Genomic DNA, 16676 nt, shown 5'->3' on the forward strand with positions numbered 1-16676 from the left:
GAAATAGGAATCTGAGTTTGACCCCTTTTCTTGTCAGTATATTGATAGCTTACTGCTAGTGAGAAGGAAAAGAAATGGGGTTCAGTTGAATGAGAAATGTTGACTAAAATGATGCATCTGAAACAGTCATAGCCTTAGTCTATGATTTAAACACTCAAATATCAAACTTTGTGCTTGTCCTTTGAACAGTTCATAGACCTTTTAGTTTCAGTTAAATCATTGCTTGATAGAAGCCTTGTACAAAATGAGAAATCAGTAGTCTTGCATAGAAATCTTTGACATGTTCAGTTTGAGAGATTCATTGAAGTATTGCAAGAAACTTACATTTATATGCAAAAATAAATAAGCAGCACAATGTGTTTTTCTCCTTAGCTTAGGAAGTTTCAGGCAGTCAAAAACTGAGACTGTTTATGGCCAGAATAGTAGATTTTCAGCTGTAAGAATCTGTTGAGAACAGCTATCAGACCACAGTTTTAATATGTGTTGCATACTGTTATGGAGGAGATTAGAATTGTTGTCCTCCACTTTAACTTTCTTTTCCCCTGTTTCTCCCAAGATTTTCTTCTGGTAGACTTTTTTTTTTTTTTTTTTAATGAAATTAAAATGCAAGTAAATATTTATGTGGTGATGACAAAAAAAAGTCGATATAATTTCTTCTGGAGAGATTAGTAAAGTGGTAAACTGTAATTGCTCTCTTTTTTGGAGGGATGTTCATATGAAACGAGCAGGTGGATTGGTTCCTGCCTGGCGTCACATCCCAAAGTCTCACAGTAGCAGCATCTTGGAAGTGGAGTCTACTTCATCAGCTGGGAGCTGGGCAAACAGCCCACACACCATTGGAAATGGTAAGATACACTTCCTCAGTAGCAGTAGTTTTGCAAGGTCAATTGTATTGGAGTTGTTCTTTACTTTCTGGATGTTTGTCTTCACAGTGAAATTGAGGAAAGGGAAAAGAAACATTGAAGAACATAACACAGTTTTACAAGATAGAACTTTACAAGGTTTACCAAAGGGGGCTGCAAAAAACTTTGTTGGAATATTCCTTCGATCATGTTGGTCTGGCATCTTTTTTGAGTATTGACTTAGCCGATAAAGCAAAGCTATTTTTCCTGTTCTTTCCCGTAACTCAGTATTCTGCCATCAGTGTAAAATATCTTCCCAAGCATAACTCATAGTAACTTAGTAGGATTGACAAGTCCTGAAAAGAAGCTCATAATGCTGTACAAAATTCAAAATTGTCAGAAATGAGAATGAATATTTACAAGAAGTTTGGGCTAAGGCTGAGTGTTTCTGCCAATATGTGTTTATGTATCGTTCTAAGCAAATACTTTGTTCCATTGAATGTCTGGGGAAGGGGAAGGGAGAATAGGAGATGCTTTTTGAATACAGGTCATAGTTGAAGTGAGAATGACAGCTGATTGATTTCTGCTGTGTTGACAAGGATAGTGATATGCTTTATTTTCCTCCTGTTTTCATCTGTTTATGTAGTTAGATGGAAAGCATCTCAGTTGGAATCCATTTTACTTACTAAAGCTAGTGATTTGGCTAATTTGACATAGCATTATTTACAAGGTTTATACCTTGTACAGTAAGAAGCCTCGGGATTTCAGCATCAGCTTGGGGTTATCTCTTCCAATGACTCTCTCTGTTCTGTTTGCTGTTTCGTGGGTCAGTGAATCCAGGGATGGGCAGTGCTGCAGGGGAGCTTGAAGCAATACTGCAGCATTTCTGCCAGTCACTGACACAGAGAAGGCAATTGGAAACCAAATGACTTGGGCAGGGTTTTTAGAAGTAAAACTTAACAAAGCAAAATCTGTGATCTGAAATTCTGTGGTCTTTGCGTTGTTTTCTAATGTTAATTATATTCTCCATTAATATTTCTTTGTCTTTTAAAGGGATACTTTAAGAAATTTTGCTATCAAAGCATGTTTTTATTTTGGGTTTGTTTTTTGGTTTTGTTGTTTCTATTTTTGGAAGGTGGGGAGATGTTTGTCCCTTTAAAGAGTGAACTGGATGAACTGCAAGAAGAGGTGGCAAGGAGAGCGCATGAACAAGAACTACGCAGAAAAAGAGAAAAGGAAATGGAGGCAGCAATGGGCTTTAATCCCCGTCCCAGCAGGTTTATGGATCTAGATGAACTGCAGAATCAGGGTAACTTTTTGAATGCAGTATGTTTTGCAAGATTGTAGTTCTGAAGTTTTTTTGAACCTTTGAACTCAATTTCCTATTGTAAGTCTCTCTCTCTCTTTTCCCCTCTATTAGAATTTTGTACCCTTAGTTAGTGAAAGACCATCAATTTCAAACCTGTAGGATGCAAAAAACTTGTTTGGTATTTTGACCAAATTCCTTCTTAAATGAGACAACAAAGTAATGCAGAGGTGGTTTTGATGTATTTGCACCTTTCCTTTCTAATGTGGCGATACGCACCATTACTAGTATTGGTATCTAAATTTAGCTGGCTACCAGGCTTCAACCAACATCTTGGAATGAGCAAGGCTGTTTGTTCTTTGCAGACACCTCAGGTCCCCCTGCAGCATAGCTTGACCATTTAGGCCATTGTTTTGTTTCTGGTAGCATCACTGCCCTGAGTGATTCTGCTTGTTCCTGCCCTTGTACTTGCCACTCTTTCTCCCTGCCCAGCTGTGCAGCCACAGCACAGGGATGGGAAAAAGTACTGTGGCAGGCCTAAGCTGGATCTAATGTTGAAAATCTGAGCTGGGTTTAGCTTACATATCTCTTCTAAGGAAAAATAATTTAAAAAAAAAAAAAATTAAAAGCCAAATACTAAGTTTGATTGTCTTTTCCATGACTCCTTGTGTTTCTGGCAGGGGATGGCAGCAGAAAAGGTTTAATTGGAAGGATGGAGGTGCAGCAGAGGGAACTTGGTGGCAGGATTCACATATAGCACCTTTGTTTCAGCCTTCAACTTTGTTTTAGCCCTCAGTCTCCATCAGCCAGTGAGGGGAGTCAGGGAGAGGATGGGATGAAGTGCACTGATCCAGTCCAGAGTGAAGCCTGAAGCCTGGTAGAGCATTTAACTGGGGGGTTGTTGGTAGGTCAGCAGAGCCAAGGAAGGTGTAGTAAACGCTTAGGGTCTGCTCCCAAAAACGCACGCATGACCGGGGCAAACCCACTGTGGCCTCCTGTGTTGCCAGGCCTCCTTGCATCCCCGTGCTGCTCGTTCAAACCTGCTGTAGATGAGAGTTGAGTTGCTTGGTTTACTGCTACAGGACAGAGAGGAAGGAGAGGGGCACCCCACAGCAATGCCAGCTCGGGGCACAAGACAGCAAACGCGCTGCAGCCTGCAGCCATGCCAACCGCTCAGCAGCCAGACTGTCACTGTGCCAATGGCAGCTGAAATATATAATCTCTGAGAATGTCTCACTGTGGGAATGTTTTCATAGTTTTTGATTACCATCAGTGAGCCAGTTAGTTATACTTTATAGTCCTGCTTATGACCTGCCAATAACCAGGTGAAAAATTCTGATGTACCAGAGGAGATAGATATCTTTTTTATCAGTATCAATGTTTACTTTTGTAACGTAAATGCTAACAATGTAAAAACTGAAAAGTGAACCTCTGTTGTTGAGCATGAGGATGTTGTCTTCTCTGCCTCTCCTGCCCGAAAGAAAATAGCATATTCTCCATGACATTACCAGATCTCTCGTTGTGTTAGTAGGTAAAAGCAAAAATTGCTTAGCTTTTCCTTGTTAGAAAGAAAGTAAACCAGAATACTGCTTAATCAAAAAAAGGCTTCAGTAGAATGTTTGAGTTTACAGGCGTTGACTTGAGATCTGTGAAAGTTTGTTATTTCTTTTAAGCCTTTCCCCACCCCAGTCAGAGATGTAGTAGCTTAACATTAACAGACTGCTTGACTGCCTGGAAGGCTTGCTTGTATGCAGAGCTCCAGAACACTTGTGACTCACTTTCCCTCAAGTAAACTGCTAAGTTCATGCAAAGAAAGCTAACTTGAGTATAGTGGCCCTGATTACAAGCCTCAGTAACCTTGATTTTGAAACTGAACGTGCTGCTTGATTAACTCGCTGCTCTAACAACCTCTTCCTTCTCTCTACACTACTTGCTTTTCATGCGAGTTCTTTGGAGTTTATGGTATAAGAGAGTTTGTGTTTGCATCTGTGCATGAGGGTGTTGAGGAGCAGGCCAGGCCATAGCATATGTTATGCAAGTTGAGAAAATAATTTATTGTTGGCTGATAAAGACACTCATGTTCTCTACTGCAATGACAGAGACGTTCCATTAAAAAAACCCCACCCCTAAACAAAACAAAAAGTCAAGTTTTATTTTGTTTTCCTCTGCCTTATTTGAATGTGTATGTTTTAGTGCATAACTTCCATAATGCCTAGTAGGTGAGACCAGATTGTTTGGGCATTTACTCCTCTTAGAACTGGATGTTCTGATGTGAGGACACAGTGTTTCATCTTTCTCTTTTGTGTCCAAGGATGATTTATCCTTCTCTTCTCCAACACTGTTTTCTAAATTTTTGCAAAAAGAATTCTTGACAATTGTCCCTTTCTTCTTGGCTTCTTAAATATGTGTTTTTCCTCCTAAAGCTGAAAGACTGTTGGGTTTTCATATTCCATATGTCTCTTTCAGCAATTGAGTATATGCAGTGAACACACATTTGTAGAAGTATTTCGTGCAGGCATTTACACTCACACTCAAGGCTGATTTTTTTGTTCCCCAGACATCTCAGTTGTTTCAGTTTGTTTCCATTTTGTATGGAAGTAATTGGATATCTGAAGAAGAGACAGATGATTTTTGGTGGGGGACTTACAAGGAAACAAGGATGTACAAGGAAAGCCCTGACCTGCTATATCTCTTTTACTGATATATTTTGGTTTAGATTTAATTCCAAATTCAGATTAATTCCTACTTGACGGAAGTCATCCAAACTGACTCTGTGATATGTCTATACCATCTTTTGTACTGATTTAGACTGTTGAAAATAATATAATAAGCCAATACAACACTTAAGTAAACAAAATTTGAGGAGAAAATCTGGTTCACATTGTTTTACTTTGTGGATGTCAAGCATATCAGGGTGCTCAAGTTGTACTTCTGCTCAGGGAAGGTTAGGTTGTGCGGTCTGGAATATGTGCAGCCTCTGCGAGACTCCGTATGTGGAAGAACTTGGCAATCACGAATGGGATGAGGGTAAGTGAGGGTTCTGCAATGAATGAAACCAAAATGAAGGGTGCTGCCCATTGCAGGGAGGAGTGATGGCTTTGAGAAGTCGATGCAGGAGGCAGACTCAATCTTTGAAGAGTCGCTGAATCAGGAGCAGAAGGGGGATTGTGCTGCAGCTTTGGCTCTCTGTAATGAAGCTATATGTAAGTAACTCTAACCGCCTGAGCTATTGCGCTTTTGACAGTTTACTAGTATCATAGAAAAAAGTCTAAAACATTGAATCACGTTAAATGGTCAGGTAGTAATATGGGGATCCAGCTGGTCTTTAGGAAAGTGCAGGGAGACAGAATCTTTTCCTTTTTTCAAACATTCCCTTTTGGGGGTTTTAGTCCTATTCCTCTTCATCTCTGTTTTTTTCATGTTTGCATCTGTTTTTGTTGTTCTCTCCAGCGCTATGGCTGCAACAGCACTTGGGTGCTGATGTGCCCTTTCTAGTGCTAAATGGTGCATTTTAGCAAGCACCTGGTAGGTAACTCCCCCTGCCACTTGGTCCTCAATTAACAATTTTTCCCAATCCTCAGACCAAATTACAAAGGGCATTAAGCTTCCCTGTTTCTCATGGAGGGTGTAGCATAGGAAGAAAATGGTAGCCCACTCTTGAGTCCTCTGGATTAACAGAAATGAGCTATGCTGTACCTCACTTCCATGAAGAAAAAAGCATTAGGACATTGAAGTGCTTAAATGCATTGTGACCTTTGAGAATGTGTGCTATGTGATTTCATTTTATTTTTGGTCTTTTTCCATTATGACTGGCTGGCTGTCTCACCCCATGCTCCTCTCTGTCTGTATAGAATGGCTGCAGACAGAGTGGGTAGCTCCTGTGTATTTGCATTTAGAAATTGGCTCTTACGGACTGCAGAATAAGGGGCGCAGCATACAGCTGTTGTGATAGCTCTATTAGCTTCTGTTCCAGCAAGGTATATGCTGAATCTCAAATCCCAGCTGGGTATTCCTGCACATAAAGGGAGTCCGTAGGTGACAGAATAAAGCATCAGTGTGGCAGGGTTGGAAAGAGCCTGTGTGAAGGGGATGAGAAGTTGGGCTAAAACATGGATAACTTTTTTTTTTTTTTACTTTATTTTGGTTTGGTTTCAATTAACGTGTTTGGACACCTGGCTAAGCTGAATGTGCATTAATGGATCCTTGTGAACTCTTGTGGCAGTATTTGCATGGTCCATGTTTTATGTTCTTGCTGCATCTTTTTTCTTTTTTTTCTTTTTCAATTTTATTCCTTTTTTCTGTTTGTTTTCTGCTATGTTTTCTTTTGCATTTTAGCTAAACTAAGACTTGCCATGCATGATGCCAGCGCTAGCACTCACAGCAGAGCCCTAGTCGATAAGAAGCTGCAAATCAGTATCCGAAAAGCACGGAGCCTCCAGGATCGCATGCAGCACCAACAGCCATCGCAGCCGCTGCCGCCGCCAGCCTGGCACCCGCCACAGGGCGGCACCATGGCCCAGTCTACAAGGTAGTCCAAGTATATCACCTAGACCCAGATCTGAACTGCATCTGTGAGCAGTGCAGTCTGGAAAGAAATAGCAAACTATATATATTCCCCTGGGTAGTCCAAATCCTACAGTATTTCTTCCTATTCCTTTCTTCTTTAGGTTAAATCCTATTATAAGATGGTCAACTACACCCTTTTTTTGTTCCCCAGTCTTCATAGAATAGTTCAATGTGCACATGTTCAAAATGTGATCTGTGACAGACAATTGTAGCAGTCAGTGCCTGGCAGCATCGATATTTTATGCACCAAGGGAAAGAATACAATAGACAATAACCTGGCTAAAAAGGGGGTCTGTGTTAGGATGAAATGTGCAACTGTTTACAGTCAGGAGCAGTTTCAGGACTCAGTCAGTAAAAGAGTGTACAACAGTAAAAATCTTACATTATATAAGCTATAATTGCTTTCATGTTGGGAACAGCAACCAGCGTGTTTCAGTGTTCTGTAGTTTGAAAAGTGTCAAGTACACTGATCTTTTCTTTCTAGTCCACTTCTTCACTGGTGCGCTGGTACAACTCTTGGATCCAGCTCCTGATCCTGTCACCTTGACTGCTATCCCTGATGCTGTATCATTCTTCATTTTCTTTCTGTGCTTCCCAGCATCCTGTAGCCTGGCTTAGCAGCCTCTTCAACATCTCTTCATGGTTCTTTCTTCCATACTGACTTTAACTATAGCATAATTAACTCTCTGCTGTAACTGATCCTTTCTTCCTACCCTCTTTAGCATGCAGCTTAATCCTTATTTCTTCCCATGCCATTCCCTCCTAGCACTAGACCATCCCTATCCAATTTCTAGGCTGTTTCTTGAACTGTTACTTTTCTTCCCTCCCCCCTTTCTTACATGTTGTATTATCAGAAGCTTAAATGAAATCTCAGATGAGAATCCTTTTTCTTTTCCTTTTTTTAAAATGCCACATACAGCTATATACTAAAACTCAGTTAATTTGCACACCTGCCAGGCTATAGTTCATAATGTTCTTTTCTTTTCCTGCAGTAGCTGAATTATATGTAATGAGAGCTGATCTTTTTGTCAATCAAGAGTCCATTATATCCTCTTTTACAGGAGAAATGCAGAGCCCCAATTATGCATTTTGGTAGATTCTAAGAAAGTGAAAGAAAGAAACTTTATAAACTGATGTTGTTAATGCTGAACTTGCTCACTGTTGCTCTGTGAAAAGAACATTACTTTTGCAAAATGTTAATATTGCAGCCAATGGAAAGAATCTATTCATAGCCAGAGTTCTGTACTCTTGCTTTGATATAAATAATGTTGTAGACAGTGCAAAGTTTGCAATTACTCATAGACGAGGTCACTCCACTACACATATCAGCTAGGTCTTCAGTGATAACTTTCATTCCATGCATCTCAAGGAGGAAACAAGGCAATGATGTTACAGTTTCCTTAAGTTCTCTGTTGGAGCTGTTTGTAGCCTGTCATTTTCTCACAGGCACATGGACTTGGTACTCTTTTTTCTGTCTGCATATTAAAATGTTAACTAAATGCAGAAAAATGCCAAGGACATATATGACCCAAGGATATAATTGTCTTACATTGGTACATGAAAGAATACAAATTATTTTTTATCAGTATACTTAGAATACAAATTATTACAAACTAATAGTTATATACTTAGCTTGAAGTTTATTTAATGTGTTGGATAAATATCTCAAAGATCAGAATACAAAGATGATATGAGAAAGACTTCAACCCGTTCCTTCCATTTTTCAAGTCATTCTTTATGAATTTGCCTGGAGAGAGGGGACCTTCCGGAAAAATTGTCAGTTCATGTTCAGATCATGAGCATGTCAAAAGTATTTTAAAAACATATCTAAGATATTAACATTGGAAATAGTTGTTTTATTTTATATAAATGCTACTTTTACTATTCTTACAGTTATCCCTACCCACACGCTCAGTCTACTGTTTAAAGTGCCTAGGGTGCTGTACAAGAATACTTTTATATAGAGCCTAACTGGAGCAAAATACTCTTAAAAATATGAAATAGATTAAGTAGATCAGTTACAGTAGGAAATTAGGGTTAGAAACAAAGGACTAACATGTATGTATCTACTGAATTAATGCAAAGTCTTCATAAGAATACAGTTAGCAAAGAAAAGCGTGTTGAGGTATATGTCACCTAGTGCAAGTTCTGCACCCTAGGGATAAATGTAAGCAATTACTACTGCTAATCATTTACCCTTCTGTGTGTTTTAGTGAACAGACTGGCCCGCTCCAAGTACTGCTGAGCCAGGAGGTACCACTGGAACCCAACAAAGAAGTGGAATTTGGGTCCAGTTCTTTCTTCCACCCACCTGCTTCCTGCCATGAATTGCACTCATCATTATATCCAGAGTCTTCCTCCTTGCCCCCTTCTGAAAGCAATCCATCCAACAGGATCTCTCCAAACTTCCAGTCTGCTTCTGCTGATTTTCATGACCAAGTTCCCTCTTTTCCCTATAGGCAAGGGTTGGCAGAGAGGTCTGCAAGAACTGAGAATGATGCCCACCATAGTGTGGAATTTGCTGACACCACAGCCACAGGGCCAAAAGACTATAGGGAATGCTGCAGTAGCAGCAAGTTAGAAGAGGTTCATAATGTAACGCCTATTCTCACACCTCAGTACAAATCCAAGGCTAACACGGTAGACTTCGGGTCTTTGCCTACACTGTTTCCCTGTCCACATCCACCACAAGCAGCATCTCCTGAAAAGGACAGCCAGCACAGTCCTTGTTCCAAACTTGCAAGCTCTCCAGTGCGGCCCAGCATTGATCATTTAGGGGCCTATCATGCAATGACCCCTGCAACTTCATCCCCTACACAGCAGTGCTCCTTGGATCCTTTGCAGAAAACAAATAAGTACTCCAGAGCAAACAGCCATGAGATTTTATTACCCTCACAGGACGAATATGGCACAGCAGAAGGTTGCAAATCTGAGGCTTTTAGTACAAAGGGACATGTTCGTTCCTTGGCAGAGCAGTTTCAGAAAATGCATGCAGTCTCCCAGAGAAAAGGTACTCATGAAAAAGGCTGGATTGCTGCAGTGTGTCAGGATGAGAAGTCTCCAAAGTTAACACAAAAATCTTTCATCAACCCTTCATCCTCTGGTTACAGACAGCTAATCCATCAAAACCAAGAAAACAAAAAACAGTCTTCTGAAAAATCACACTCAACTGTGGATATTAGGGATGGGGTAGTTTCTTTGGAGGGTTTTAGTGCCCAACATGTTGCTTCTAAGAGTATTTGTTCTCACAGTGAAGAGCTGTGTAGAAGAGGTGGACAAAATATAGCAGACCCTGCACCATACCTGGAAAGGCACTGTCATGATGGAGGAATGAAACAGGTGGATGATGGAGCTACTAGTGGCATGGTTGCCTCTATGCCTGTGGACCGTTGGGTGGATAATGTTACTAGGTATTACAGTTCTCAGAAGGCTAATAAGAATACTGAATGGCTTCCTGTACCTGGGAGGAGTCCACCCCTTTCTGATCAGAGAGCAGTTGGAGATGACTTGAGCAGGATCCCAGTACATCTGCATCCACAGTGGAATCAAGACACAGAACAGGAGCTCTCAGAACTGGAATCCCTCTATCAGACTAGTCTGCAGGCATCTCAGGCCACTAGGCCTTTCTTGGGAAGACAGGACAGTGCTAGGTATCCATCAGGTAAGAACGATGCAGCTGTTTTTCTTGGTTGACCTGCCTATGTACTCCAATATAGGTGAAGGTATGTTTTCTGGTTGATTTAGTTAAATGGGCATGAATTTGTGCACAGATGCAGAAGGATTCAGGTTGTGGACTCTGAAAACATTCTAACTGCATAGGTAGAGAAGCAGTGTGATAGCGCTGCCTGGGGAGGCTGCAGAGTAGCTGTTGATCTTGGCAAATGGAGAGTGATGTCTGTTAGGAGTAACGTAGAAATAATTGATCTTGTTTTCAAGTAGGGAGCTATCCACTTCGGTCAGGCTGCTGAATTTTGCGGTTTGAAAGTCCTACATCACCTCTGGAATTTATTTAAACCATTTCTATACCCGAAGTTCATGTTCTCCACATTTGTGAATTTTAACTGATAGTATTGCATTTGAGAATTTAGTCTGTACCAGGTTGAGGGGAATAACTTTTTAAAATGTTTCCAGATCTGAGAGAGTTGAACTTGTGTTTTGCTAAGGACTACCTGCTTTAAGCACCCCTCTGGGGGTAAATGATTTGCACTAAGATCCTTGAAACCTTGTGGATTAGTTGGTGCCAAAAGAAAACTAACAGATGCTCTTGCTGTTGGTGAGAACATCCGGCTGTTGCTGGAGGCATTCAATCAGAGTTCGATGACAGCAGTCTCGTTCCACTTAAGCTGATCTAATCTGCCTGAGATAGGGCAACCATGATTCTCTGCTTAGCACAAGTGAAGCAAATTTCTTTATAATCCATATCATAGTATTAGAGTTACGAATTTTCTGGTTAAATACAAAGCAGGGTACCAAAGTGATATATATGTGCGTGTGTGAGATATATATATTACAATACATGACACAAGACAGGTTTTCCCCTGCCCTGCACCTGTGGAGGTGGAGCCTCCATTGTTCCTGACCAATTGAGCTGGGCTGTGACCAGAGTGAATGCTGCAGTAGACTCTTGAACAGTTTTTTTTTCAGCAGCTCAAGTTTTCTATGAAACTCTCTTGTCTTGCAGTCCACTGGCAGACCAGGTGACACATCCAAAGGTGGACATTTCCCATTTGTCGTCCTTTGGTTTTCTTTCTGAGTTAGGCCAGATCTGACCTGACAACTTTGCAGATACTCTCTTGAATGGGCTTGAATCAGGTGGTCTTATGTGTTCCTACTTAGCTTACTGATTTTGGAAGCTCTTTCTGGAAATCTAACAGGATAAAGCCCAGTTGCTTTAGTGTTAGCTGGAGCTTCAGAGTTCTGTCATCAAATGCCCTGTTTCTTATGCTGACACTTTTCTTGCCTATTTTCCCCCTACATATATGAGGGATATGAGATATGGATATTCTTCGAAAGTGAAGTTTGTGTTTGAGAGCTTTACTTCTGGTTTGCTGTGGTTTTTAGATGTTTCTTCCTAAGTTCTGCAAATTCGGTATAAAAACTAAAAGGTTGAACTAGTGCATCTACTGCGATGAACTGGATGAAAATCACCTGAGTGGGTCTAGGACAGCTCTTTCTCACTTTTAACTTGGATTACCTATTCATTTGCAAATGCTGTTTTAAGTTTTCTACCCCACATCAACTGGTTTTCAGACCTTTGCATCCAGAATCATGGTGAAAATGCCCATTTAATTACTGGAGCTTTATGGCAGAGATTAAAGCAAAGACCTGATTCTTCAAATGCCACCTCAATGCAGAAAATCTGTCATTACTAGCACATCACCTTTCTTCCTTTATAGAGATATTCCCTTTGACCATTTTTATTAGTCCATTGATCTGCCTGTCTATTCTGTGAGATATTTTAGGATTGTAATTGGTTGGTGGGGATTGCACTGAAGTGAAGTACATGTAGCAATCCTAGTTAAAAATAACACTTTTAACTATTTAACCAGCACAACAAATCGCTTGCTCCTGGTAGCTGATTTTCTGTCCCTTTAGGCCCCCTAAACTATCTCCCCTCTGTATCAGGAAAGTGCTGGTGTGCAGTTAAATGATTTAACTCTTAAATAGTTCAATTAAGTGCTCGCCAGAAGCCTGCAAAGGGCGAGTGAAGCAGGCGTAAATATCCTGATAGACTGTCTCCCCTTGAAATGTCGGGAGTTAGCTTATATGTATTCATGTTCAAAGGATCTCTGATGACTTCTCGTTCTGTGTGTATAGCCTGCCTGTCTTTGCTGGAGTCAGACCTAAGATAGTCAGAAATGTGCCATAATGTGCAATCAAGCGTTGAATTTAACCATAGCATTTTCCTTCCCAGTCTCTGCGAACCTGAATGTGAGGAAGCTGCATGCTACAGCTGGCATGGGTCTCTCGAAAACCCCAACAGCAGAGATCGAGCGCAGTCTGTGTGGATCCGCTGTCTCTTCTGTCTCCAAGGTGATGTGTTGTTACTTAAGATGTGCTAGGGGGGAAAGGGCTCGGCGTATGTAAGTGAAAGAATTTACAATGGGAGAAGTGGAATTTATTGTGAAAAAGGTACTGGGGTCATCAATACAAATGTTAGAATTTAAATGCAGTCTAGCTCAGGATTAATTAGCTAAAAAATTAGTGACTCATGTTACATGCAGCTTGCATGCAATCAAATTATCTAAATTCTGACCTTGAGGAACATACCTCTGAAAACTTTAAGATCTAGTCTCTTTGAATATATTGACATGAACTGCATTGCGTCACAATTTACGATAATTGCTTCTTGATGTTACCACTTGCAGGGGCACAGATTTTTTTTTTTTACTGTGTCACTATGTATTTTGGAAGTGGGAGATAACTTGGTATTTGCCTACAGTTGGTAGTTGGTCACCTCAGAGTGGGAGACGATGCCTTTTCTTCTTTTTTTTTTCTGGGGATAAACTGTTTAAATAACTGGCAGTTACATATCAGCCCTGTACATGAAAACATTGAAGTATTTTTAAGGGGAAATGACATTTCCTATAATACTTCTATACTCATTAAAGGGAACTTAAATGGTCTTGCATATATAGAACACAGGAAAAGACAGATGGAATAAACATTTCCCTTGCTAACATAAGATTAACAAGCTTCCAGCACTCATCAAATAATCTTAGACTTTTTTCAGTTTATGAGAAGATGGTAGTACTTTATCATAGGATGGCTGTCAGTTGCAGCCATCGTTACCTCTACAGGGGCAGCGATGCCTGTAGCAGCAGTCAGTCCTTTAGGTACCTTCATCTCAGTAGAGACTTTTTGTCCTGGCTTTAGATATTTATAAAAGCATGAATCTCACTTAGACAAATCGATCAGTGTATATTTACTAAAGAAAAACACTATAAGGAATAATATTTTTGATCACCAGGTCCAAACAGACCCATTTGATTTGTTTTCAAGGTAGTACCTGAATGAAGGATTTCAAAAAAAAGGTCATGGAGTTTCACTGAAGTATAAGTAGCCTGTTAGATTTATATTGATCTCTTCCCTATAATTATTATAACAAGTTGATATTATGGAGAGCCTTTTCTGAAATGTGTGATATTGTCTGCAGGTCACGTATACCAGAGAACATAGCAGGGAACCAGAAGAGGAGGAAATGTACAGTGCAGAGAATTTCCGTCGCATTGCTCGCAGTCTCAGCGGGACAGTCATCTCAAACAGAGAAGAGACCTTGGTCTCTTCTCATAGTTTTGTAAGTGCAATGATGTGCAGCTTTCCAAAGAGCCACCATCCGTGTGTAGGGTTGCCGTTTTCTCTGCATTTAGTAGTTAACAAACAAGACAGCAAACACATGAATAATAAGCCATGATGAAAGCTTGTCTTTGTGAATCTTTGTTCTCTTTTTGGAAGAAGAATGAGCTTATGTTTAAGTAACAAAGCCATCTTCAGGAGTTATTGCAGAGTAGTACCTGCTGCAGCTGGTAAGCACGTGAGCTAATATTACTTGCCAGTAATCAAAGATATCCAGTATAAAAATTTTCTTCAGTTGACTTAGAGTATTTCAAGACAGCTTCTAATACACCTATAATTTAAAAAAGACACCACTAACAGTGTGAAAGTTTCTGCTCTCTTGTGCATATATATTCAGCAAGTAGTATTTTTAGAGAGCAAAAATAAGCATGGGGGAGACAATTCAAGACTTGGTACATAACATGCAGCCAGTTACATACAGGAAGTGTACAGGGATATTGATTTTTTTTTTTTTTTTTTTTCTTTTTTTCTTTTCCTTTGTTGTCTCTGTTAAGTAATCTTAGGTGCAAGTTAAAACTGTCAGTGAGGAAAAGAGCAACAGATTATTGTTGGTGCTTAGCAACATAGGCAGATATAATGTGAAGGTTTGGCTTGGATTGAATTTTTTACGAATTGTGCTTTAAGTTTTGATTTTAAACCAACTGCATAGTAAGTGTAGAAGAGTCTCAGTTGCAGAATCAGTTATGTAGACTGGCTGATCTGATTCCATCTTTCTGCTGTGTACCATAAGTGAAGAATATGTCAACTTCTGAATGTTTGCTCCTCAGCGCGCTTTAGTTGCAGGCTTTAACACGTACCTGGAGGTGCAGGCAGGAGCAATTAAAAACCTGTAGCTGTCTGAGATCCCTCTGTCTGCTGAAGGTTTTTATCCCCACAACAGAAGCAGCAGCTAGCATGACTGTCTGTCACCACTCTTCAAGTTAGTCAAGTCTGTGGTGGTTTATTATTGTGCCATTCACCCATCCCTACTCTGGAGTAGGTACCTCCTAACAGAGGGAAGCAGTACAGCACTAGTAAATACTTCAGCTGCAACAGGTAAATCTGTTCATAGTCTGGAATCAGAGCTTTCAGTAAAGCGTGCTAAAAAACAGGAAGGAAGGATCAGCAATACTCTTCTTTATTTCATGGCTTGTGTGGCATGCTGACTGGCCTGCCATGTTCTGTGGATTCAGTTTGCAAACCCAACCTCCATGAGTGGTTTGTGTTTGGTTTGGCTCGCTCTCCTTGGTATATTCCAGTTAAATGATCCTCCTAAGTAGCCCACCACTGCAGTAAGAGCCTTACTGGATTGATGTAGCTTTTATTTGTATTTCTTTTTCACATACAGATGCATGTTTTTGTTCCGGTGACTCATCCCCTTCCTTGGATCAGCACCATCTTTGCTTGATTCAACCCAACTCTGTGTTTACTCATCATTTTATGTTCTTTTCTTCTCCTTTCTCATTTTATAAAAGGAAGCACCAAATACAAGGAAAATGCCAGTGGACACCAGCCATCGTTCTTCCAGCTCCACTTCCCTTCCTTTCCCCCATGATCCTCCTGTGTTTCCCTTTGATCCCCAGCACAACCCAAACCAGGTGCAGCACCCACCCCATGATGTACTGATGCCCAGCATGGTGGGCAAGGCACGTAAACCGTCAGGTAATCACAGGACTTTTCATCCTCCTTCGTGATCAGAATTATTGCTGAAATACAACTCTTCAGATCTTGTCTTTCATAACGATGTTTCACCATGAATTTCTGCCTGAATTCCTCCAGATATCTGGAAGGACAAATCACGTTCTTTTTCTTCTCTGTCTTTTTGAGTTGTTCTGTGATTCTGTGCTAAGTGGACATAACAGAAGAGAATAATCTTTATGAAAACATTACATTGACTTTATATAAAATCATACTCACATTTTTGTGACGTATCTTCTTTAGTGTAAAAGTAGCAGTAAGACCCGCCACTGTGTTCTCATGTTATGAGAGTACTTTCACAAGCTACTCGTTCCAGCAAAATCATACATATAACTGTGCCAATAGCAATAACTAATTCCTGCATGAGAATTATTTTCCCTGTGACAGCCATCAAAACCAGTATGATCTACCAGCCTTAAAATATTTTGTTGGGGTCCTCCTTGATGACACAAGGGCTATTAAAGAAATCTGCAGTCTGTGACAGCAGTTGTCGTAGGGTAAGGAGGAAATACAGTGAGGAAAGTGAATGCTAGAAGGGGGACAGCTAGCTTTTCTTCAGAATTGTATGTCAACCAGTAACTTCGTTTTTTCTTCTGTCACCTCTTGGCCACAGCTGGAAGTTCTGGGAGGATGAAACAAAAAAATATAACTAAGCAAACCCTTTTTTTTTTTTTTTTTTTTCCTTCTGCCCCCAGGAGATCAGAAGAACATCATCCAGAAACTTTTGGTTGTGCCTGACAGGGGTGAAGCTTTCCAAGGTGAAGACTACCCAGGTATGGCACTGAGCTATGGGAGTCTCCCTTGTGCACCCAAAGGCACCCTCTCCCAGGGGCAAAAGCCCCTTGTTAATCCGCATTTAGGAGGTGGAGCATCAAGTGTCTCTGGCCATTGGCTGAACATGAGCTACCTTGCCAGGCAAACAGCCATGT

At 40.5% G+C, this 16676-nt stretch overlaps 1 protein-coding gene across 2 annotated transcripts in view; it reads left to right on the forward strand.

Moving 5' to 3' along the window:
• The window catches only part of USP54 (ubiquitin specific peptidase 54), a 53198-nt gene that overhangs the window by 36100 nt on the left and 422 nt on the right, over window positions 1-16676 (forward strand). Inside the window, exons 14-22 of one of the 2 annotated variants that reach the window (XM_035897358.1) lie at window positions 706-845; window positions 1978-2151; window positions 5232-5351; window positions 6484-6676; window positions 8928-10375; window positions 12614-12747; window positions 13871-14011; window positions 15525-15711; window positions 16443-16676. The exon at window positions 16443-16676 is cut by the window's right edge and continues 422 nt beyond it. In XM_035897358.1, coding sequence (XP_035753251.1) covers window positions 706-845; window positions 1978-2151; window positions 5232-5351; window positions 6484-6676; window positions 8928-10375; window positions 12614-12747; window positions 13871-14011; window positions 15525-15711; window positions 16443-16676 — 2771 coding nt within the window. The remainder of the gene's footprint in view (window positions 1-705; window positions 846-1977; window positions 2152-5231; window positions 5352-6483; window positions 6677-8927; window positions 10376-12613; window positions 12748-13870; window positions 14012-15524; window positions 15712-16442) is intronic. The other variant, XM_009642005.2, reaches the window with a different exon arrangement.

Source organism: Egretta garzetta, unplaced genomic scaffold (assembly GCF_000687185.1).
Source record: "Egretta garzetta isolate BGI_Z169 unplaced genomic scaffold, ASM68718v1 scaffold56, whole genome shotgun sequence".
Taxonomy (NCBI): Eukaryota; Metazoa; Chordata; class Aves; order Pelecaniformes; family Ardeidae; genus Egretta; species Egretta garzetta.